Here is a 27,037-nt window from a genome sequence, read left to right on the forward strand (position 1 = left end):
ATTCGTTGAAAGTGCCCGATATTAAAATTTTACGATAGAAAACAAGGATAAACTTGCTGAAAATTTCATCTCCAACTTCAGGAATGCATTTTAAATTAAATTTTCAACGGAATGGAGCGAGAGAACTCCATATACATACATAAAATTATTACAATTTATGCATGCCCTTTTGAATGTACCATAGTATGTTACATATATTTGTGTTAAGCACAACGAGGCGTGAGTGCGACGTTTGAAGCCACCGTAGTTGCACACAATCGACGACCAGAGAACAGTATTGTTTTCTCTAAGCGGAAAACCTTTAATTTTCCGGAACAATGAAAAGTCTCAACTTGACAAAGTGTTGGCTGACGAACACGTAGGATCACTTCGTGGCTGATTGAGGCTGCACTCCCCGAATTTACGGGACCGAAAGTTATTTGACTAAGCCGACAAGTGAGACAGTTTTCGACCTCCACCCGGGGGGCTTAGATGCCGAATTAAACTTTTACAATTTTGCCATATCCACATAATGGAGCCTTTTGAATAACGTGAATATTTATTAGTGTTCATAAATGGCCCGGAACGGTGCCCACGGTGTTTTTCAATTAATTTTCCGTATCACGTGAAAACACGGGCTGGAATTACGGGAATTCGGGCATGAATTAAACGCACGAATATTCTAGTTTGGATTTATCGATTGTAATTTTTGTCCGGTGCTTCGTTGACGTTGTTGTTTTTCTAAAATACGGATTTCTGGTGGAAAATTTAAGGTAATTAAAATGCTTTTTCAGTGCAAACTAGTTTATTTTGTTGCACATCCAATTTCCGGCCATCCGTACAAACGTGACAACGGATTATAATTTAGTGCAATCAGGAATATGGTGAAAAATAATTTAAATAACATGGATTTAAATAGATGTGTATAAATGAACAATATTGAAAATTTGATTACGTAAATAATTGTATTATTTATTTATATTTTTATCAAACAAATTTACCAAACTTTTATTAAGTGAAATAGATTTTTAGTTAAATATTGTACAAATCTAGATTTTTTTAAACAAAAATATGAGATAAATTAGAATAAAAAAACTATCAAAAAGTTAAAAATATATTCAGTGTAATTTAAAATGGTTAAAAATGAATAAAAAGCATGTAAAAACAATTTGAATCCATTTAAATACATTTATACATAATTTAGAAGTTAAAAAATAAATTAAAATTAAAAATGTCTTAAATTTTAATTAAAAAAATATATTTATGTTTCTGTATAGTTTATGTATAATTTTTAATTAATTATTTAAATTATCTATATATAAATTTTAAAAAATTGTCAATTAATTTTTAAATAATTTATTTAATTTTCGTTATTATTATTATATATAGTAATAATTAGATTACTAATTAGGTCCCGAGGTATTAATTAAATTGTGTAGAAATTTTGCAAATAAAGGCTGCTCCGCTCAAATAGCTAATAAAAACTAGTAATTGTCATTAACGTAATTGCATGCGGTTATCTCGCAGCAGTAAATTCAGCAACACCCCGACTAAAAGTGTTGTCCAGCAAACCCAACACAGCAGTAAAATTATCGACAGCTTTAAAACGCAAGACAACCAAACTAAAAATAAATTATTACTCAATTATGTTCGCGGAAGGCACACGATAAATTAGTAGATTTATCTTGGGATTAAGGGAGATACGAGGAACTTAATTTATTAAAAGATTATCCCCTGTTGCTCGAGTTAAATGGCTAAAATTTTCATTCTGATGGTTCCGATTCCGAATCAGAACGTCCGGTTCAATTTCGAATAAAAAGCTTAGACCGGCAATTTTCTTCGAAGCTGAGATTTCAATATGGTTGTTTTTATATCCTGTGTTTTAAGTTTTTATATTGGACCCCCGGAGAATTGGATGTAGAATACACAATAGATGTTGGAGATAATAAAAGGATCGCTTGTATGCTTTTTTTTACGTAAATGTACACACCCTAAAAGCCTCGTTAATTTTATTAATCAGCCATTAAAGTCAATGATTAAATTTCATTACGTAAAACAGCAAACAATAGTCACCTAAACCAAACGCCTCGATTTACGATGTACAAACAAATAAACTGTGTTTTACGATAACCGTTCCCAAAACTAAAATAGTATTATTTTTAGTTTAAATCCTGTGACACTAAAGTGGCATTTTTAAGGGTGATTACAACCTTAGTTTAATTAGTTTCACAAGCAACCCGGATTAAATATTAAAACTCACAAGAAAAAACAAACAAGACGTCAAAGTTTGGCTTAGTAAATTGCCAAGAAGGGTGTAAATTTGTCGGGTGCATTTTCCTGCACATGAAACGTGATATTCCAGGGGCAAATACGTGTTACGTTATGTCTGCGACATAAAATTTATTTTGTGCGACGTAAAATAATATCGTCGCGAGTTACTAAATGCATTTTATTCGCCAAACGAGATAAAATCGAAGCTTGTTCAACATGCCAAACCGCCACGAATATATTAATATAAATTCCGGGACGGCTGTTACACGTTCAAGTATTTCGGAAATGGCAAGATTAAGACTTGCATACGGATGCTGAATCTTTAATTTGGACTTGGCTATGGAACTTGGTTAATTAGTGAGTTTTAATTTACTAGTGGAAGTTTTTGTTTTTGACGTGTTTATTGATCGTGTTTGCATTGGCTGTCTATAAATATGGGTTGAGGACATTTATAACTGTGGCGTCAACATTTTTCAAACGCCCACGTTTCATGGAATTTGAAATATTGTCATATCAATTCGAAGAATCTTTTTAATTTCAAACATAACAAAAGGACAACTTTGTGAAGATTAACAAATGTTTATTGTTTTGTCTCTGTCATTGTCATTAATCACTTTTATTGCTTGTAAAAAATATCATAATTTATTACCAACAAATAAAATAAAAAATTTAAATATGTTGATAATAAAAATCAACAACGAAATACTCCATGAAAATGTTTAACACAAGAACAAATTCATGGTTCTTTTGGTGCTTAATTTGGTAATTAATTTATTAATCTGTTACAAACCTAAAAATGGATTTAAATTTCATATTAATGAACATGAACATCGAAATACTCCTAAAATGGACTGTTTATTGGATACAAATCAAAATATTCTAAGAAAATTTTTAATCTAAAACAAATTCAAAGATAAAGTTTTTGGTGATGAACAATAATAATGTTGTGTATTCAAAGAACATAATTGCCTTCAATTATTTCTTTTGGTGATTTCTATAAATTAATTTATTAATTTGACATAAAACTGACAAAGGATTTAAATTTAATAGTCATGAACATGAACATTGAAATACTCCTAAAATGGACTATTTATTGGATACAAATAAAAATATTCGAAGAAAATATTTAATCTAGAACAAATTAAAAGAAGAAGTTCATGTTGATGAACAATAAAAATGTTATGTATTGAAAAAACATAATTGTCTTCAATCATTTCTTTTGGTGATTGCTGTAAATTAATTTATTGATCTGACATAAAACTGACAAAGGATTTAAATTTAATAGTAATGAACATGAACACTGAAATACTCCTAAAATGGACTGTTTATTGGATACAAATCAAAATATTCTAAGAAAATATTTAATCTAAAACAAATTCAAAGATAAAGTTTTTGGTGATGAACAATAATAATGTTGTGTATTCAAAGAACATAATTGCCTTCAATTATTTCTTTTGGTGATTGCTATAAATTAATTTATTAATTTGACATAAAACTGACAAAGGATTTAAATTTAATAGTCATGTACATGAACATTGAAATACTCCTAAAATGGACTATTTATTGGATACAAATAAAAATATTCGAAGAAAATATTTAATCTAGAACAAATTAAAAGAAGAAGTTCATGTTGATGAACAATAAAAATGTTATGTATTGAAAAAACATAATTGTCTTCAATCATTTCTTTTGGTGATTGCTGTAAATTAATTTATTGATCTGACATAAAACTGACAAAGGATTTAAATTTAATAGTAATGAACATGAACACTGAAATACTCCTAAAATGGACTATTTATTGGATACAAATAAAAAAATTTGAAGAAAATATTTAATCTAGAACTGAATAGAACTAATTGTTGGTGATGAACAATAATAAAATTGAGTTTCCAAACAATATAATATAAAAATGAACATTGAAATATTCAAAAAATTAAAAAATTTCATGGTGATCAACAATAGTAATAATGTTCCAACTTGGTGGCGACATTAATATTAGTATTTTGTCGATAAAACGGTCAATCTCTTTGGTCGTTTACACCTAATTAATTTGTTTATGTGCTATAACACTGATAAAGGATTTAAATTGGATGGTAATGAAAATCAACATCAAAATAATCTTAAAACAGAGCGTTCACCATATATGCATCAAAATACTGAACAAACCTGTCAACTTTAACAAAGTGGAACATAAACACAGTTAAATTGTAATTAGCACCGTGTCCTGGTTTAATTTATTTGCACATCGATCCAATATACTATTTGCTTTGTATGCACAAACATACTGATTATCACAATCACATCGACGTGGCCAAGAAACCGGTTTTTCCGTATGATTTAAGGGGTAAATATTTGATGAATTATTATCGAGGCGTATAAAATTTCAGGTAATAAAGGTGTATATCATGTACAAGCATGGTAATGAAACGGGGATGGTTGTTAAATTTTATTGCCCTGTAACGGACATTAAACCATACTGTCCGTAATATGATCAACTTTATGACTTCCTGGAAATTATACCAAGAAAATACCTGTATGGTTAATCGTAAATTAATATACGATTGGGATCAACTTAATAGTGGCATAAATAATTTTATTTGTGCACATAAAATATTGAATAATTTGCTGATTGTTAGAATTTTACAATTGTGGCGGATGAGCCAACCTTTATTAACAGCCATTTATAGTTATGGTGGATGCGCTGGTACATACAGTGGTGGAAATAAGTATGGGATATTTATTTATCTGTTACAAATGTTACTTTTAATGTTTAATGACCCTAATATTTCAATAATTTGTGGTGTAATTTTTAGCTAGTGTCATTGCTTGACATCTCTTAGGCATCAGTGTGAACAGGAATTTGTTGCCAGTAAAAAAATATATTCGATAAAAAGACCTAAGCAAAAACGATGAGTGGCAATTTTAGTATGCCAGATGGTAATCACAAACTGGCAAACTTATTTAACACCATTACAACAGATATGAAGAAGCACAGAGGTTGAAACTCCAATTATTAAAAATGTTCCTTACTTTTTTCCACCACTATAAATTATGTATCCACTTGTGATTTTGGCGAATGCGCAAGTTTAGTTAGAAAGGACGAATTCTTTCAAATAATAAGCACAATTTTGTATAAAAATGTGTTGAATAAATTATAAACTAATAAAGTAAATTACTTTTCCCAATACTTAATATTTGGTTTCAATAAGAATTAATATTTTATGTACTTTGCCAACAAATTCGTTTCACCAATCGACAACATTGGAAATCCATCAAATTAAGGTGAGTCACTTTGCTACTTTAATAATAGATGGCAAAGTATACAAAGTGTTTAAGCTGCTACAAAATTTAAAAATACTAAAATTGCTACAAACAATTCCAGTTGGTACAGTTGTTCAAATGAAACAAAACAGTTTACGATCGACAATTTGAGCGTCTCTAGGAAATATTTATGATCCTCATCTAAAAATAGACCTGCATTGAATCCTTAGAACTTCTCAATCTAGTCTCCAAGTAATTAGGGTGCACAATTTAAAAAATAATTCACTTTATTCCCGGACTTTTCCAGTTAATTCAACACCAATATGATGAGCTAATTAGGTCACTCTTAATAGCAATCAAGATGTTAATAAAAATCACCAGCCAGCTAAAAATTAATGATTTTCTTGGCCTCATCAAGATATTGATGTTTTCCGGGCTGCTCCACTTATTATTGACTTTAGATTTAATAGCAAAAATTAGCAGGTCGTAAATTTATATTTGAGTGCTGACAAGTTGCTTCACTGCCAATTCCGTGATGTAACACGAGCCAGATAAGGAAGCTTTCCTCAATTAGCCTGCGAAATGTTCCGGCCCAAGTTCGTGACCGACCAACAGGTATAACACCTGCATCGCCCACAATTTATTGAATTGCTTTTAATATTTACGATTTGCGCAGCAACAGCACACATTCTAAATTGAATAATTAATGGAAACGTGCACGTATAGTCAGGAAACAGTGCAAGGAATAAACAAAAACTGAATGTCATAACACGAAGTCAATTTGACCGAAGATATGTTGAAACAGGATCGGGCACATAAAACTGATAGTAAAATTTTGTTACGGCCTAAACATATCCAGACATTGTCACTTTATGGGCACCTCTGGGGGGTGAATAAAAGTGGACTTTAGAAAATTTACTGCTTAATATTTCACGCAACGTGTCATAGATTAATTCTAATGTGTTGAGATGAAATATGTAACAGATTGTAGATTTTCAAAGGAAATAAAGTTATTTCTAAATGTTGGGGTTTCACACTCATGTGTGTGTAATAAAATTTTCCTTTAAGGCCCATTTAACAACATATTAATGTAGTCTATGTTTTTTTACTTAAATACTTTTCTTGAATTCTATGTTTTTTAGAGACAGATTAAAATTATTTATAGACATTATTGATTTTTAAATTATAAAAGGTTGATTTTAAATAGGATTTTAAGGAAAAAAGTGTAATTTAAACTAATTAAATAATAACTGAACATGTTCTTTCAAGGTCAAAGATAATAAATATTTATTATATTAATAAAAATCAAAATCTGTTGTCTGCTTCTTTTATTTAAATATAATCATATTATATATTTTTTATTTAAATATTTTTCTTGAATTCCATAAAGTTTTTTAGAGACAGATTAACATTTAAATTATTTATAGATATTATTGATTTTTAAATTGTAAAATGTTGATGAGTTGAAGTGTAATTTAAATTAATTAAATAATATTCGTTCAAGGACAATGAATAATAAATATTTATTATATTAATAAAAAACAAAATATATTATTTGCTTCTTTTATTTAAATATTTATCTACATATAAATGTAGTTTATACTTTTTTATTTAATTAATTTTCCTGAATACCATGAAGGGTTTTATAGACAGACTAGAAATTTATTTATATTACTCATTTTCAAATTATAAAATGATGATTTCCAAATTGATTTTAAAGAGAGAAGTGTAATTTAAACTAATTAAATAATTACTGAATATGTTCTTTCAAAGACAAGGATTATTAAATATTTATTATATTAATAAAAAATAAAATCTGTAGTCTGCTTCTTTTATGTAAATATTTATCTAATTCTTCATTATGTTCTTAAGGAGCATAGAATTAAAAATAATTTTTAGATATTAATTAATAATAACATTAATGTTTGTATATTCTAATTTATGGTAAACAGTCAAGTTACAGACTCTATTATATCCTCAATAGGTAAATTTAAATTTAAAATATATTTTTGAATATTACAAACTTTAGTAGAGTAAAATATTGACAATAGATAATAAAATATCCACATTATTGTCAACAGATTTTATAATGTCATAGAAATATTTGTTGGAAAATTTATTGCATAACATTCCAGACATATTAAAATGAATGCCTTTATTCAAATTAATAAGGCAAAGGCTCTGAAATCTTGGATTCCAAACAGGTGTTATCGAACAAATATTCCTGTGAAAGGAATTGAAACTTGGGCTAAATGTTTTATGTATGAGTGTAATAAAGTTTTAGTGCAATAGTGAAGCTGTTTTCAAGCAACGTTCCAGATAATGTCAATAATAAAACAAAAACTATATTTTATTGGCGACACGTTTCTATTTATATTGATAAAATTGAATACATTAAGTGTGTTAACACTTTGATAACATGCACGACCCAATTCTCTAAAAACCAGTTTGATAAGAATAACTGACCTATCCTGGTGTAATCATTAAAAATACATTAACACATAATCACCCACTTAAAATACAATCTTACACATTCCCAAAAACTTGTTTTTTACCCATTACTATCAGCAGAATTAAACAGTCATGTCCATTGATAAAAATTCAAATGCATCGTGTCACTATTTAAACAAACAGCTCTTTAGTAATAAAATAGATAACACAAATTTTTTGAAATTTGTTTTTTTTTAGAACTTGACGCATCATCGTAAAATATTTGTTTTCGCCACATGCTATTTTTACGATTGTACGGTCAAATAAAAATGTGTTTTATTTTACTATTTCAACAAAATTATGCACGTACGTGTTGGACAATAAACGTACACTTATATAAACTAAATTTATTTAAATGAAAGATTTATATCGGTAATCATAGCTATATAAAACATAAATCTTATTTTATACACTTGGAAACTATTAAAACTAACACAAAAGTCGTGATACATTTACGTGATAGATAAATCTTATAGATTGTTAGAAAGGCACGACAAGAAACTGTTTGTTACAATATAATCTAAGTAATTAATATAATTAATTAATTATACATAAATTAACATTCGTGTAGTAAAGTAGTAAAGATATCAAGTAACTTTCGTTTTTCTTATAGTGAAATGTTGTAGAACACGTAAATAAAAAATAAAATTTAATTAAATTTATTATTATCAGCATTAATAACAAAAATTAAATTATTATTATAAAATAAATATTATTTACTTGAATAATGAACATTAATAAACTATAATTAAATTCAACACAATTATTTTCCTTATTTTATAGTAATAATAATAATAAAAATTCTTAAATTTTCTTTATTACAAATTATAATAAATCTCATTAATAAAAATAAACAATATTCTTTAAAAAAAATCAATATTATATATAATTTGATAATTTAATAGAGACATTTTATTATATTTATATATTTAAAACAATTAATTTGTTTATTTTAAAGTAATCTTATATAGTTAAGGAAAATATCAAGTAAAAATAATTGTCATAAGTGTAAGATATTCTTTCGTAAAATACAATTAAAGAAATAAATATACATACCTCAAAAGATTTTTCAGACAAATTTAAGAGAAAAGAATAATATCTTCAAATAAATTAATTTTCCCTTATTTTAAAACTTGTAAACTTACACAATAATATAAAAATAATTTAAACAATTCTTAATTTTTTATTATAAATTATATTCCATATTATTAATAAAAAAATTATTGTTTTAAAAATCAGTATTATATATTATTAATTAAAATTTGATAATTGTACATTTGTAATTTTATATATTAAAGAAAATATTATCCAAATAAATATAAGATATTCTTCATTAAAAAAATATAATTAAAAACCAAATATCAATTTTAGTGGATTTTTTTGACAAATTTTGGAGAAAATATTCTTCTTCTATTAATAATTTGATTATTGTCGGCCATAAATATAAATATAAAAAAACATATATTAAAGAATATAAATAAAAAATAATAATAGAAACTGTTTATTACAAAATATAATTAAAAGAACACATATTATATATACATATTTCAGATTTTTTAGACAGATTTTAGAGAAAATATTCTTGTTCTATTGGTAATTATCATTTGGTAATTATGAATCCATAAAAATAAATATAAAAAAATATATATTAAAAGAGGTGTAAGATAAGAAAAATAAAATAAAAAAGTAATTCTTTGATATTCTTTATTACAAAATGTAATTAAAAAACATACATATTTCAGGAGAATTTTTAAGCAGATTTTAGAGAAAATATTCTTCTATTATTGATAATTATTAATCCATAAATATAAAAAAATCTATATTACAAAAGGTGTAAGAAAAGAAAAATAAAATAAAAAAGTAATTCTTCACACATATTTCAGGAAAGTTTAAAAGAAGTTATAAATTAAAAAATTAATTTTTTATAGGGAGATAAAACAAAAAATAATTTAAAAATTCTTTATTACAAAATATAATTAAAAAAGCATATACATATTTCAGGAGAATTTTTAGACAGATTTTAGGGAAAATATTCTTTTCCTATTGATGATTATCATTTGATAATTATCAATCCATAAATAAAAATAAAAAAATATATATTAAAGAAGGTACAAGATAAAAAATAAAATAAAAATGTAATTATATATAGAGAGATACAAATAAAAAATAATTTAAATAATATTCTAAGTATTCTTTAGTATTAATTGATTGGATTGGATTGGATAATTGTTGAAATTCACTGTTTTTAATACCAATTTCGGTAAATTTTTTAGACAATTTTTTTTCTATTCGTAATTATCATTAGATAATTGTCAATGCATAAATAAAAATATAAAAAATATATATTAATGAAGGTATAAAATAAAAATGTGATTTTTTATAGGGAGATATAAATAAAATATAATTTAAATAATTCTTAGATATTCTTTATTATTAATTTCTAATCACTGGATAATTGTTAAACAAATTCATTGTTTTTATTATTTATTATTTTAGAAAATAATTGACAATTTTTCACAATAAATAAAAAACTGTGCGTGCTGTTTATTTGTACACACTGTATCGTAGAACCTATAGGAAAGTAAGATTAATTTTAACCGACGAAAATCATCTAAAATTACCCGAGAAATTCGATACATTCCCAACCTTCATCAATAATTACCGGACAAATCTGTGTGCTAATCCCATCAAGTCCCGGACAATACAAATAATTTAGCAAATTAAACAATTTCCAGCGCATTAACTCTTTGTTTGCCCGAAATCGCCGACCAGAATACACTCGGTCCTATTTATATTTGTTGGAGTAATCTCCGGTCAGGCAAAAATAGACGCGGACTCCATTCTAAACATAACGCGAAATATGTCGGGGAGACGTTTTGCTAACGCACGAATTATTTAATTATCATTACCATTTTCGTCGCTATCACTGTCCCGGTCGCTGTCTGATGACGAGGATGTCGATGTAAGTTCGAGTGCGTCCTCCTTCCGGTCCTTGTGGTCCTTGTGGTCTTTACATAACACTGACACTGTGGCGAAATGTGTCCTAAATTGTCTTGTAATTTGAACGTGTACGCACTGAAACAAAAGAAACAAAATTTATAGTTATTCATAACGGATAAGGGTTGGAATGACGTGGGGCTTGTTCACTGATGTCACTTTCGGGCTACGCATAAGTTATTCACGGGCCAACAGGCTGACCCGGAGGGTTACACGGCCTTTTTTACAAATTTATTTATATCCCACGATAAGCGTTTTCCCGTCACTTTCGTCAAGGATGTTCTGACGAACTTGATCGCCGTCCGGATTGTTTGACATGTTGGGGTGCGTCCGCAAACAGCTAAAGGATGTAACCCTTCGACCGCGACAAAAGTTTCGTACGTGTTCATCAACTACGAGGACTCGGGGATTTCCCGACCTCAAAGTGTAAATCTCCGGGTGACACGACGCCATCCCGTGTACGTAAATGGACGAGAATGGGGTGGTGCGTTTTAGTTGAGGGGCTCGAATAGTTTAGCATTAATTAAGTGCTTTATCTGTGTGTGTCTGGTGCTAAGAGCTCGTGCGGTAAACTGGTGGCTTGCAGTATGATTCGCATGGAAGGTTTAATTGAAGCAATTGGTGTGCATAATATGCAAATTTTGGAAAAAATATTGCGATGGGGAATTTAGCTAAACACCAGGTTAAAGTTAATGAAGAACTGGAGTGAATTTTGTATTTCCTGTTAAATGGAGAGGAAACCTTTTAATTCCAAACTATAAATTAATGTTCTAGATTTAGCAAAGGCTTTATAAAATTTCATTTACCATAAATAAAATTACAAAAATAATTCTGAAGAATGTATGAGATGAAAAAAATACATTAATTTTGTTTTTTACAACTTGTAATTAGTATAAATAATAGAAAAATCCAATTAATTATTATTTAAAAATAAACAGTAGAGATAACATATAACAACAATATTTAAATAAATTGTAATTAAATATTGTCCAAATTTTGATAATTATAGTATTAATTATCAACTTTTATACATTTAACTGTTATTAGAAACCTTAAATAGGTAAAAAAGTTTAAAATAAAAAATAATTAAAAATTATTTATTACAATTTATAATCAGTCTCATTAATAAAAAAACAATTAAACAAATTTTTATTTTAAAAAATAATAAGAATGAATTATAATTAAATTATGATCAAAATTTGATAATTACCTTAATAATTATGAATTTATATATTTAAAACTATTTTCTTTATTCTGAAGAAGAAGAATTGTATAAGTAAAGAAGTTATAGGACAAAAAATATTTTAAATAATTGTTAAATTATCTTCATTATAAATTTTAATCAGTCTCATTAATGAGTATAAACAAAATAAGGATGATAAATATAATATAAATATTTTTTAATGAATTATAATTAAATTACTATTAACTCAAAACTATTATTTTCTTTATTCTAAAGAAGGTTTGTATAAGTAAAGAATTAATAGGACAAAAAATATTTAAAATAATTATTAAATTATCAATTAAAAATACAAATTTTTATTTTATAAAATAATATTATGTACTTAAAAATGAATATAAACAATATAAGGATAATAAATAATATATAATATAAATATTTTTAAACAAATTATAATTAAATTATGATTAAAAATTGATAATTACCTTAATAATTATAAATTTATATATTTAAAACTATTATTTTCTTTATTTTGAAGAAGAAGAATTGTATAAGTAAAGAAGTTATAGGACAAAAAATATTTTAAATAATTGTTAAATTATCTTCATTATAAATTTTAATCAGTCTCATTAATGAGTATAAACAAAATAAGGATAATAAATATAATATAAATATTTTTAAATGAATTATAATTAAATTACTATTAAAATTTTATAATTACCTTAATAATTATCAATTTATATACTCAAAACTATTATTTTCTTTATTCTAAAGAAGGTTTGTATAAGTAAAGAATTTATAGGACAAAAAATATTTAAAATAATTATTAAATTATCTTTAATATAAATTTTAAACAGTCTCATCAATTAAAAAAACAAATTTTTATTTTATAAAATAATATTATGTACTTAAAAATGAATATAAACAATATAAGGATAATAAATAATATATAATATAAATATTTTTAAACAAATTATAATTAAATTATGATTAAAATTTGATAATTACCTTAATAATTATGAATTTATATATTTAAAACTATTATTTTCTTTATTCTGAAGAAGAAGAATTGTATAAGTAAAGAAGTTATAGGACAAAAAATATTTTAAATAATTGTTAAATTATCTTCATTATAAATTTTAATCAGTCTCATTAATGAGTATAAACAAAATAAGGATGATAAATATAATATAAATATTTTTAAATGAATTATAATTAAATTACTATTAAAATTTGATAATTACCTTAATAATTACCAATTTATATACTCAAAACTATTATTTTCTTTATTCTAAAGAAGGTTTGTATAAGTAAAGAATTTATAGGACAAAAAATATTTAAAATAATTATTAAATGAGCTTTATTATAAATTTTAATCAGTTTCATTAATAGAAAATACAAATTTTTATTTTAAAAATAATATTCTATACTTAAAAATAAATATAAACAATATAAAGATATTAAATAATATATAATATAAATACGTTTAACGAATTATAATTAAATTATAATCAAAATTTGATAATTACTTTAATAATTACCAAATTATATATTTAAAATTATTATTTTCTCCAATCTGAAGAAAGTTTGTATAAGTAAATAAGTTATAGGAGAAAAAATATTTAAAATAATTATTAAATTATCTTTATTATAAATTTTAATCAGTCACATTAATTAAAAATACAAATTTTTTATTAATAAAATAATATTCTATATTTAAAAATAAATATAAACAAAATAACAATAATAAATAATATATAATATAAATATTTTTAAACGAATTATAATTGAATTATGATTAAAATTTGATAATTACCTTAATAATTATCAATTTATATATTTAAAACTATTATTTTCTTTAATCTGAAGAAAACTTGTATATGTAAAGAAGTTATAGGATAAAAAATATTTAAAATAATTACTAAATTATCTTTATTATAAATTTTAATCAGCCTCATTAATTAAAAATACAAATTTTTATTTAAAAAAATAATATTCTGTACTTAAAAATGATTATAAACAATATAAGGATAATATAAATATCTTTAAACGAATTATAATTAAATTATTATCAAAATTTGATAATTACCTTAATAATTATCAATTTATATATTTAAAACTATTATTTTCTTTAATCTGAAGAAAGTTTGTATAAGAAAAGAAGTTATAGGACAAAAAATATTTAAAACAATTATTAAATTATCTTTATTGTAAATTTTAATCAGTCTCATTAATAAAAAATACAAATTTTTATTTCAAAAAATAATATTCTGTACTTAAAAATAAATATAAACAATATAAGGATAATAAATAATATATGATATAAATATTTTTAAACGAATTATAATTAAATTACGATCAAAATTTGTTAATTACCTCAATAATTGTCAATTTATATGTTTAAAACTATTATTTTCTTTATTCTGAAGAAGGTTTGTATAAGTAAAGAAGGCATATAACAAAAATAATTATTAAATTATTAGATATATATATATATATATAAACGAATATATATTAAACTAATTTTAATTACATTATCATAATTACCTCAAAAAACAAATTTTTATTTAAAAAAATAATATCTTTTACTTAAAAATGAATATAAATAGAAAATATAAGAATAAAAAATAATTTGAAAACCAAATATTGGTTTAAAATAAAAAAGTATAAAGTCATATTTGGAATATATTCAAAATTCGTTAATACAGACAAGATTTAACATGTAGGAAACCAGATTGTTGTAATCCTTGTGCAACTACTAAACTGACAAGTGTGTGATAACTCACTCAACATGATCAAAGACTCAATTAATACCATCATCTCGCCGCACCTCCATCAAGCAAGACCTAATACACATCGAAGTGATTACGTGATGATCCTCATGTCCAGAAAAAGTGAAATTGCTTTTTGTACGTGTACCGCGGCTCATCTCCCGTTTCTCAAAATTGAATTTCATAATACACCCGTCCGAGGAAGATGCTTTGATCCCTTGCAGCGTGTAGTTGTATGTAAATACCGTTTTGCCTTGGCAGTAAAACCGGGCTACACGGAATGGTTCTAATAAAAATGTGGAATGAGGGCAAGTCTACCTATATGAGTGGATATTAAAAACGTTTATGGGGCGGAGGCGGCTGAAACGCAAAAATTACAATGGTCGTAATGTCACACGGTTTTTCCCGGCTGTTAAAGGTTAACGTGAAAATCCATATATTTGTAGAAATTAATTACTGGACATCCTTTAAGTGACGCTGCATGTTACGGTCAAACTAATAAAAATATCTATTATACTATAAATATTAGAACCTAACAACCACTTGGTTGGTTTTATTAAACTTGACCCCTTCATTCTAATGGGTTTAACAACAGGATAATAATACACGTATGTGATTGTGTTCATTTTATGGCTACGACAAAATTTTACAGGGATTTTTCTTTCGGTTTTAATAAAATACACAAATAAAGACTGCAAACGTAATATCCTAATAAAAATATGAAATATGAGCCCCTGTCATGCTATTAAAACTTTTACGAGGTCATAATAAGGGCTGCTTTATGACTAATTCTAAAATTAAACGTCTTTTAATACAGTTAGAGTAAACTTAAAAGATTGACAAGTAATTTATTGGAACTAGGCGTAGTTTAAAATGAATCATTGGCAAATAAATTTCCCTTAAAAAATTTCCAAAGATATTAAGGGAGATTAGAGATTAGTCAGAATTTTTTATTTTTTTCATCTAGAATAAGAAAAACATAAATTGTATCAAAATATCAATCAAATTTTTTTATTCTAAAGTTTTAAAATATTATTAATTTAAAAAAAAAATGTTTAACAATTATTAAACAATTAAATAAATATAAATTATATTATTTACACTATTTCTCATATTATCAGTGACATTTAGCATTATATAGATAATTAATTTATTATCTTAAGATGCATTTAATATAAATACAATAATAAAAATAATCTTCAAAATAAAGTATTTTTCCAATAATACTTATAATAGATATTTTAATCTAATAAATCAGCCTAATATTTCAAATGTTCTATCTAAATGGTGTTAATAAATACAAATAAAAGAAAATTAATATAAATATACATTTTTTTCGAAACATTATTGTATTAAATTTATCTAATTATCTAAATAACTTATTCAATTAGATAAGGGACTTAAATACTTAATACATATGAATTGATTGATTGTATAACAGAATTTAGCCAACCATATGTTATGAAATAGCTACTTTAGATAAAAGTATTGATAATAATTAATTATAAAAGAAGAAAAATTTGAATTATGATATAATGCAATAGAAATTTTCATCATTTTAAGTATTTTTAAAAATATTTTGTACCAGTGATGGTCAGAGAAATAGGTCAGATATATTTTATATTTTATTTAAAATAATTATACTATATTTCTTCTAGCATTATTCATGTTGTACTTAAAACTAAATAATGTATACTTAAATTAAACTTTAGACAAAATAAGTGCAAAATGTGGCTGGTCACAGAAATATCACATGTGAAAAATATATATTTGTTGATGATGTTGATGCTTTTTGGTGTTTTAATGTCCTTCTTCAAGTTTTCAATTGTATTTAGATCCGGACTTTATCTGGTCAATAGAAAATCTCAACATTTTTATCTTTTAACCAACTTTGATACATAAAAATCAATGTAATTGGTAAATTATCGTTGAAAAATGGTTCCATTACATCTCTTATGATATCTTTATATACCAAATGGTCCATTTTACTAATAATTTTTTGTTTTGGTCCTATACCATGCCAAGGAAAGGTACCCCAAACCAAAACTTTGCCTCCACCGTGTTTCAAAGTTTTTATAGTGTATATGGGATCCAAACTTTTTTTTGTGCAAACTTTTAGTCTTGAGTATTCATTTTTAATGGTTTCCTTACTGAATCACTCGACGTCTGATTTTATTTGCTTAGAAGACAAGAAAGGATGATTTTTCCAATTTGTTTGTCAATAAGAGAGGTAGTTTTATATATGTCAATAAATATTGTAAACCATTTTTCTGAAGCATCAGAAGTTTTTAAGGATATCAGTAATATTTAGACTTCGATGATAATTTTTATTTTCTTTTTCTCTGGAGAGTAATGTTTATTTCTTCTCACTCAAAGTGAATTCATTTTATAAAATAAAATAGAAAAAAATTAAGCAAAAAAAGGTGTGGAATCAATATTCTTTCAATAAATATTTTTTTATACTGACTGGACAAAATTTAAATTAAATACTTGTATGAAATATCTTATTTTAAATTTTCTACTATTTTTCTGACCATCACTGTATGTTTTATTTTTTTTAAATAAATGTACCACGTCATTATCAAAAAGCATCTAATAAGATGTGCGAAACTATTAAACTAGTAATTCACGTATAATGTCAACCAAATTTCAGGGTCATGTTTAACAAACTTGCATCATTAAAAATATTAATATACTGTTTCGTTGGCATAAAATGTAATGTTCAACAATAATGCAAATGAATTTGATTCATTTGCGTTCAACTCTGTTTATTTTTAAACTTCAATTAGGTATATAATTGTCATTTCCTTCACATTTGATATGGATTTATAGTTATCACCAAAACCACAGAAACTTTTGAGTTCCTGTGTCTAAATTCGATAACTAATTGCTTGATTAATGTAAAAGCTTTATTAATATTTAAATATTATATAGAATTTTACAGTATGGGCCATTTGATACAGAAAATTAATTTTATTTTTTATTTATAAACCAAAAAAAAAAATAAGTTCATAAGAATATGACTTAATTTTTCTACAATATTATGAATATTTTTAATAAAATTTGCTAATCATTTATTCAACCAACAAAATTTGGCTGTAAGTACATATTTTATGCTTTACAATTGAAATCAGAGTTTGTCAAAATTGAACAAAAAAATACAAATTAAATGAGGGTGTTCTGCTTTCAAATGTATATTTCCAAAAAGTACCACAACAAAGTGCTCAATTCTGTTACCACCTGCAGTCTAAGTAAATCTTAATTACAAAGTAAATATGTGCTTGTGTAATTTTAAATATTTCTTAGTCAGATAACGGATTTGAAATCAAATTTAATACTGTGTCCCACTTTCATAATATTTTTATATTTTGAGTGAATTTTTGAGTACAGCAACTTTGTTTTCATGCATTATCCCACGTCCTAAATGAAAACATGTAAAAATTAGACTTTATCGACCAACACTATCAAGAACATACTAGCTTATTATTTATTAAATGTCATAACCTCCTGTTATAATATTTTCAAACACACCAAATAATATAAATAATTATATTTAGCTGGTCAGACTTCAACAATAATAATATCTGGTTTAAAAATAAATAAACAAACAAAGAATAATTATAAAAAGAAATAGACCTTGTTAACTATATTTGAGATTAAAGATTAAAAATAAGTACGTCCTATCTATAACCACTGTCTGGTACTGCGTGTGTTAATGACCCCAAAAATACAATCGAAAGTATTTTGAGGACGAAATTTATAACTATATTAGTTTCAATTTAATTTAATGTGAAACTTCCTAAAACAACTAGTTTAATTGATATGCATGCCTATGGCAATAGAATTTGGTTTATACATACAATGTTAACCTTAATGACTAAGAAATTTAATCAGAATGGTTTGAATCATCACCAAATTAACGTAACACATGGAATACAATAAAAAACGGCTGCCCAAATGGGCAGTCTGCAAAACCGGCACGATGCCGCATTGAAAATTGAAAGTATAATTGTTGCACAAAATTTACAATTCAAATCAACGTCAGTGCATTTACCCCACATAACCTCAAAAACAGACAGCCATCCGCAAAAATTCAAAACAAAAAGTCTACCGCAAAACGGGCCGCATCGTGAAAAGGGGGTTTAACCGCCGCATTCCCGGTGTCACAGGTAGAAATTCCGTGCATCCCTCCCGGGGAACGTTCGACGCCGGATATCTCGCGAACGCGTCGGCGAATCGACGTCGCATGAGTGAAACATGATTCCTGGATACTCACCGCACGGATCGGTGCACTTTTCGCGTACGTCGCGTATTTGGGAACCGTCGGAAAATCGGCCGTTTTGAGGAGACGAAAACGCGACAACGCTCTCGGCAACGCCATGTTTAACGCACTGATCCGCGGACGGGAGAACCACGGTCGGGAGCTCTCCACTGCGCATACATTGATCATGACCGCCGCCGGCTGGCTGTGCATGTGTGTGTGTGTGGAAGTTTTGAATTTTTTTTGGGGGGTTCGTGGCTTTGTTTTCGGCGATTGGGGTGGCGGGCGGTGTAGGCAACCGGTGGCACTCCGTTTCGATGATTTTGTTTATTTAACACTGATTTTATGTGTGACAACGGCCTTTATCTTGCTAATAAACATAAAATGTAAATATTATATTACTTTTAATGCAACACGTGCTTGCTGGAAGATATAGTTCTACTTAAAACTTTTTATTTTCATTCAGCATGTGTAATTAAAATAGATACCTCATATTTGACGTTTGACATAAACATGTGGTTCCCATAGTAACATATTCTATTATTATTATTATTTACACTTATAAGGGATTTTAAAATAAGTTAAAAATAATACTGGTACGAAAATATATTATTTTTATCTCATTTATATTATTTATAGTAATAAATAACTACAAATAAAATATTTTTAACAAAAATTTATATTATTAAACATATAAATTGTGTTTTATTGCAGTCCTATCATAAATGCCATTTTATTAAATTCAAAACAAAAACTACAAATATAGTGGTGGTCAGAAGAAATGGCACAAAATTTAAAATCAAACATTTATTTCATTTACATTATTTATAATAATAAATAACTACAAATAAAATATTTTTTAACAAAAATTTATATTATTAAACATATAAATTGTGTTTTATTGCAGTCTTATCATAAATGTGTGACTTAAAAATGCTATTTTATTAAATTGTTGAGCATGTAAGAGCTCTCAAGAGAAACATGCATCCAAAGTTATTCAAAGTTGATTAAAAGATAAAAATATTGAGATTCTTGATTGTCAACATTTCGCATTTATTTATTTTTTAATTTAATTTGAGTAGTATTTTTTTTTTTTGTACAAAATGAATGAAAGGAGAAATAATATCTAATTATTCTTAATAAAATATCTAATATTTTGATTGCATTTAATTAGAGGTGTGCGTTTCCTTATTAACTTAAATTAAGATTCAACAGAAATTTGGTAAAAAATCTCAGTGATTCAAATTCTCCCACCATTTTTTTAAATTCAAATATTTTAGTAACGGATTATTGTTCAAATTAATAGGTGGCGCCATCTATCGCCATAATTTGCAACTCATTAATTAATCTGTTGTAAACTAGATGGGCTCATACAGGACGAAAATCTTCATATACAAATTTTATAAAAGTATTTAATAAATTTCAAGAATAATTGAAAATAACATTGTTTTTGTAAGATTTTAACACATATGTTATTTTTTGTTACTAACATTATATTCCCAAACAACAATTTTATTTATCTGTATTACTTGCCGGTAATATAGATAAATGTAATTTTAAAAATAATATTAACATATTTTTTTAAATAAATTGGATTATTTGTAATAATATTTTTATGATTAAATTATTTTACGTAAATGCTTTTAACTGATGTTATTTAAATCTAAAATCTTGTGTGTCCATTGCAAATTCCTGTAATTTTAAATGTCCCCTGACAGTTGACAACTACCAGTGCCTTTTTGACACCAAAATTACGCGCTAAACTCTCCAAACACCAACAACGGTAAGTGCCCATTTCATTTCTAGCTTCCCCGCATCAACAAACACTCGTTTCAGATGGAACCGATGACGTTGGGCAGTGCACCCTCGAGTCCGGCATCGCCGGGCATCAACGCCAACTTCCTACCCGGTTTTTTGATGGGTGACACACAGCCAACTACCCCAAACCCGACGGTTTCGCCGGGCAGAAACAGAACGTCGGGCAGCTTCAAGATGGGACCCGCCAACACTGACAGCCGAAGCCTGCGCCAGAAACTGTTCAACCAGTCCTTAAGCGAAAGTCCCGCACCCATGTCACCGTTTTCCACCGTTTCCGAAAAGGCCGGGCCACCGAAGCTGGGGCTCTTCGACAGCATCGAGCAGAGCAGGAGACCCACCAGCCCCATCATGAGCAGTACCGTCGCAAATTACAACGACTCACCCGTATTTAATGAGAGCATCTCCAGGATACAAGATGATAGTTTGAACTACAGTAGAAATTTGAATAATGTTAGTGAACTAAACAGAACTATGAATGCCAGTAGTCGTGTGGAAAGGCTTGATTCGAACTGGGTTACTGTTTTTGGTTTTCCACCGAGTGCTTTAACAATTGTCCTCTCACAGATGCAAAATTGTGGCCCTATTGTTGATAAAAAGATACCCTCAGTTGGCAACTGGGTGCACATAAAGTTCAATAATGCTAATGAAGTGTCCCGTGCCTTGGCCCTCAATGGTAGATGCATAGCCAACCAAATTATGATTGGAGTGCAAATCTACCACAACAGGGAGAACAAAGAAAACGATACCTCATGTGTTTACACATCTCCTATAAGGGCTAGGTCTTTGAGGCACTCCTTTGTCTCACCTAACAATTCAAATACTGTGATTGCCCCTCAAGTTGTGCCACAAAAGTCCACTGGTATTGTTACAAAAGCAATGGAATATGTTTTTGGTTGGTAATTATGTTTGTACAATGATTGATTCATAATTTGGTAATTATACATTTTATATTTTTTTTGTAAGTTATTGCGTATAAGTTTGTAATTATGTATCTGCAATTAAATTTTACAATATATTTTATTTATGTATCTATTTTTTGATCTATTAATGTTTTTGGATGTGTTTTTTTAATCCTTATTATGATCTGATTATGTAATATACCTGTGAACTATTTTTAATCAAATATACATTTATAATAAAAATAAACCATTTTTGTTTTATTTTAATTTTTTGGTAAACAGACGAAATTTTAAATTCATTAACATTAAAACTACTTTTAATTTTCAATAAAGCATAAACTGTAATTTAGACCAAAGGGACACTTCTGAATTTTTCACAAAAATTATTTTTCTAATTTTTTTTATACTATTTGAATTTTACAAATAACTGTGACCTCTAGTAGACGAATGACAAACTACACAGTTTTGAATTCGAAACTATAATGTTCTGAGACTAGTTCTAAGTATTCCCAGTAGATGGCGCCGTAATTATAAAAATACTATAAACTAATATAAAAAATTATTTATTTTTCTTTTTAATAGTTTTAAATAATTATTTTTTATTTACAAAACAACTTAATGACAATAGTAAATTCTACAATTTTTAATTTTTAGTTTCATAATTTTATATAAAAATTAAATAAAATTGAAACATTGAACAAATTTAAAACTTTATAAAATTAAATTTTTTTAAAAAAGTATGTTTGTCCGAATACTTTGGTTTTGAGCCAAAAACATGACATTTTGTCATAAGTAAAATCGGACAAAAAATTAATTTCATTCCACCTTCAATTGAGCCACACTATAATTAATAATTTGTTAAATATGTAAATTATAAAAATTATACAATTATCAGTTTTGAGAAAAAAATTGTTGTTATTTTAAAAGTAGAAACGAAACAAAATTAAATCCTAGAAAAAGTAAAACAAATAAAAATGCTAAAAAAAGTAGTGTGGATTAGAAAATATACATCTCAATATGATTTTCACCATTATTGCTACTCAATAACAAAAATAACAGCACCACAAACTGCATTAACAACAAAGACAAGCCGGTTTATGTTCGATGAAACGATCCGCAATAAAATGTCCATTCGCAAAGAGATTAGAGGCGACACCGTCAACGAAACAACAATAAATCTGCTCTGGAAGCAGTGATATTGGGTGTGATAACGACCTGGGGGCGACCGGGAGGCTGGAAAGGGGCATCGCGGACCTAAGAAAATAACACCTGGTACTTCACACCGTTCCAGGACAAACCTCAGCTCTAAGATTTCACTATTTCTCTCATTCTGTGCCGCTTTGCTTTCTGCTTTATGGGTCTCCTTCTCAACACATTCTATAAATATTCCTGTAATTTATCTTGAATCTAATTATTATTTCATTTGTCTGTGGTAATGTTAATCTGATAAAGGCATTAAAAAATAAATCACGGTCAAGAGTTATCACGTGTTTTATTTAATATAACTTATCTACATACTTGTTCTTGACATTATAAATAAACGATATGATTTTGTCTAGACTTAACTAGTGTTAATTTAGTAGTAGTCTTAAAATGTCTGGATTTCAACGTTGGGTAGGCAAAGTTGCTGTTGTAACTGGTGCCAGTGGAGGAATTGGTGCTGCTATAACTGAAAAACTTGTTCAAGAAGGTGTACAAGTAAGTACTAGTTAATAATTCAAAAGCATTATTATATTAAAAAGGAAAAATGATATAACCAAAGGTTGTTGGTCTTGCCAGAAGAGTGGATCAAGTTCAAGATTTGGCAAAGAAGTTGTCCAGTGCCAAAGGCAAACTTCATGCTGTCAAGTGCGACGTCTCAGTAGAATCAGAACTGGTCAAAGCTATTGAATGGACCAAAGAAAACGTTGGCCCAATCCACATTCTCATCAACAATGCTGGTGTTCTTCCCAAAAACAACTTAATCAATGGTGATACTGAGAAATGGAGGCAAACGTTTGAAGTAAACGTTATCGCAATGTTAGTGGCAACAAGAGAGGCAATCAAAGTTATGAAAGAAAACAACATTGATGGCCACGTGATTAATATAAACAGTGTGGCAGGTCATTATGACATTTACAATGCTGATGTTAGTGTTTATGCTGCCAGTAAACATTGTGTTACCAATTTGACCGAGACCTACAGGAAGGAAATCAATGCCAATCAATTGAAAATCAAAGTAACGGTAAGTTTTGTATCTTGATGATAGCTGGAAGAGACGTAAACAGTAATTAAATATTGCAGAGTGTTAGTCCTGGACTGACAGACACAGACATGCCCACTGCTGCAGTCAAAGCTAACAACCGACCAATGTTAAAGGCTGACGACATTGCCGAAGCTGTTTTCTACGCTTTGTCCACTAAACCTCACGTCCAGGTAAATTGAAATGATTTATTTCATAAGTAAACTGATCTAAATCTGACAACTTTTTAGATTCATGAAATTTTGCTTCGTCCAGTCGGGGATCCAGTTTAATCAACCTTAAAGCATCAAATAAATAATTATATTTACATTTTAACTGTGTTTGATTTGCACCATCAATCTTTATGTGAGCCTCTGTTATTTGTCTACTGTATTATCTATTGATTTGCCTAATGGATATTTTTTTGTCATTGATTTTTTCAAGAAATTGCATTCTATATTATTGTGCTATTTCAAGGTGGTAAAAATAATCTGATAATATATAATGGAAAACAAATCACGTCAAGAGATATGAAGTGTTTAATACAACTTATCTAATTGTTGTTGACAGTATAAATAAACGACAGGATTTCCACAAGATTTGACTAGTACAACTTTAGTAGTGGTCTTAAAATGTCTGGTTTTCAACGTTGGGTAGGTAAAGTTGCTGTTGTAACTGGTGCCAGTGGAGGAATTGGTGCTGCTATAACTGAAAGACTTGTTCAAGAAGGTCTCCAAGTAAGCACACCAGTAACATTAATTAAAATGTATTAATTTTGTATTATTAAGGTTGTTGGTCTTGCCAGGAGGGTAGACCAAGTTCAGGATCTGGCAAAGAAGCTGTCCGGTGCCAAAGGCAACCTTCATGCAGTCAAGTGCGACGTTTCATTAGAGGCAGATGTGGTTAAAGCCATTGAATGGACTAAAGAAAATGTTGGGCCCATCCACATCTTGATCAACAATGCTGGTGTCCGTCCCAAGAACACCTTGATTGATGGTGATACGGAGAAGTGGAGGCAAACGTTTGACGTCAACGTCATTGCTATGTTGGTAGCTACAAGGGAGGCCATCAAAGTTATGAAGGAGAACAACATTGATGGTCACGTGATTAATATTAACAGTGTGTCAGGCCATTTTGACTATTACCATTCTGATGTCAGTGTTTATGCTGCCAGTAAACACTGTGTCACCAATTTGACCGAAACCTACAGGAAGGAAATCAACGCCAATCAATTGAAAATCAAAGTAACGGTGAGTGTTGTGTCTTGGTGATAGCTGTAAGACAAATAATGAGGAATTAAATTGTGTAGAGTGTTAGCCCTGGATTGACCGACACAGACATGCCTTCAGCTGTGATCAAAGGTGACGACAGACCCATGATGAAGGGTGAGGACGTTGCTGAAGCTGTTTACTACGCTTTGTCCACCAAACCTCACGTCCAGGTAACCTCATTTGTTAAAATAAGTTGAAATGAATTAATTTTGACGTTTTAGATTCATGAAATCATGCTCCGTGCTGTTGGAGATCCAGTTTAACAACAAACAAATAAATAAATCGTTTGCTCTTTAGCCGTGTTTGATTGGTCTGCGATTGGTGAATCATAGGGTCATAAAAATGGCTTCTAAATTCGCATGGGAAACGGCGTGGGCCGCCAGTCTAATCCTAATAAACGGCCAAGACTGTGCACACACACGTTTAACATGAAACTTGGAAAACTAAATAATGAATATAATAGCTGTTTTTATGTTTCGACAAATTGACATGAATCAGTGACACGAAAAGTTCTCACGCTCGGCTTCCACCGCGGCCCACCATCGCAACTCTTTAATTGCCACAATTGAGACGGATTCCGAAATTTTATGCGATTTTAGATTGGATAAAAACAATGTGATTCACTGGTCGAATCCGCATTTGCTTCGTCTTCGGAAGGTCAAACGTTGCTTCTTCTGTTTTAATGACTTCCTCTGGTTGGTTACCAATATATCATGGGGGTAGGTTGGCATCAAATCAAATAATACTCAGGCAGATATTAAACTGTTATTACGATAGTAAAAATAATAAGTCGTGTGCCAGATTTCGTACGTTGACAGTAAATAGAAGGCACAACAAAAGTACATATTAATTTATGGAGGGACTAATTAGCCCATGCCAGCCTTGCCATGGGGGCATGGATTTAAAAAATCATTAGGTTTAATTGTTAATTTCGAGTGTTTTAAAACGCCATAAAAGTGATTATCTTACATGATGTGGGCAAATAAACTCCATCTGTTTCCCTGGCTTTATTTACTTTTATTAATTCACACAAGTGGTTAATTTTTTTCACAGTCGTAAAAAAATGGTTTGTAAGGGTGTGATACAATAAAATAGTTTTTTAATGTTTTCAATAAATCATCAGATTATAATGGAACGTAAATTAACAATTATCATCTAATCTAGAACCTGATAATATATTTAATATTTCACTAGTATTTAGGTATTATTTATATGAGTTAGTGTTAAACAAAGCTAAAATTTATCAGTATTTGTCACGCACAACATCACAGGCAAAGTGCTCCATCAATGGCTTCCACCGATAAGATCCTCAAGGACTCCAACACAGAGGCTTCTCCAAGAGTATCAACTGAATCCATCGACCATTCCCAGGAAAATCAAGTAGTGACACCCAACAAGTCAGGAAAAAAGAGGAAACGTATGTCAAAAAAAGTTGATTCGTGGTATGTGAAGTCAACTCAAACAGGAGGAGAAAGTGGCATCCCCAAAATCATTGTAGCTAGAACTAATTATAATAATAATAACTTCTAATTAAATTATGCTTGTTTAATGTCTCAGTGAAACGTTGTCTGGAGGAGTTAAATGGTGCACACTCAAATTCCGGTGCAGCAATAACTCC

General features: G+C 27.9%; 4 protein-coding genes across 4 annotated transcripts in view; 3 read left to right on the forward strand and 1 right to left on the reverse strand.

Moving 5' to 3' along the window:
* LOC109603214 (calcium uniporter protein, mitochondrial) overlaps positions 1-19,471 on the reverse strand; it is a 98,177-nt gene extending 78,706 nt beyond the window's left edge. The window contains exons 1-2 of the mRNA XM_049966843.1: positions 19,226-19,471; positions 10,911-11,076 (exon numbers count right to left, since the gene is read on the reverse strand). Coding sequence (XP_049822800.1) covers positions 10,911-11,076; positions 19,226-19,423 — 364 coding nt within the window. The 5' untranslated portion in view covers positions 19,424-19,471. The remainder of the gene's footprint in view (positions 1-10,910; positions 11,077-19,225) is intronic.
* A 1,362-nt stretch (positions 19,472-20,833) lies between these two features.
* LOC109601200 (nucleoporin Nup35) lies at positions 20,834-22,060 on the forward strand. Its single transcript, XM_020017422.2, has 2 exons — positions 20,834-20,993; positions 21,047-22,060. The coding sequence occupies exon 2, from the start codon at positions 21,047-21,049 to the stop codon at positions 21,926-21,928; it is 882 nt and encodes a 293-aa protein (XP_019872981.1). The 5' UTR covers positions 20,834-20,993; the 3' UTR covers positions 21,929-22,060.
* Positions 22,061-23,487: 1,427 nt separating this feature from the next.
* On the forward strand, positions 23,488-24,478 carry LOC109601194 (farnesol dehydrogenase). Its single transcript, XM_020017416.2, has 4 exons — positions 23,488-23,625; positions 23,690-24,151; positions 24,211-24,342; positions 24,400-24,478. Exons 1-4 carry the CDS (start codon positions 23,521-23,523, stop codon positions 24,439-24,441), a joined length of 741 nt encoding a protein of 246 aa, XP_019872975.1. The 5' UTR covers positions 23,488-23,520; the 3' UTR covers positions 24,442-24,478.
* A 275-nt stretch (positions 24,479-24,753) lies between these two features.
* LOC109601199 (farnesol dehydrogenase) lies at positions 24,754-26,782 on the forward strand. Its single transcript, XM_020017421.2, has 4 exons — positions 24,754-24,885; positions 24,937-25,398; positions 25,458-25,589; positions 25,641-26,782. Exons 1-4 carry the CDS (start codon positions 24,781-24,783, stop codon positions 25,680-25,682), a joined length of 741 nt encoding a protein of 246 aa, XP_019872980.1. The 5' UTR covers positions 24,754-24,780; the 3' UTR covers positions 25,683-26,782.
* Positions 26,783-27,037: the final 255 nt, after the last annotated feature.

This window comes from Aethina tumida, chromosome 4, assembly GCF_024364675.1.
Source record: "Aethina tumida isolate Nest 87 chromosome 4, icAetTumi1.1, whole genome shotgun sequence".
Lineage (NCBI taxonomy): Eukaryota > Metazoa > Arthropoda > Insecta > Coleoptera > Nitidulidae > Aethina > Aethina tumida.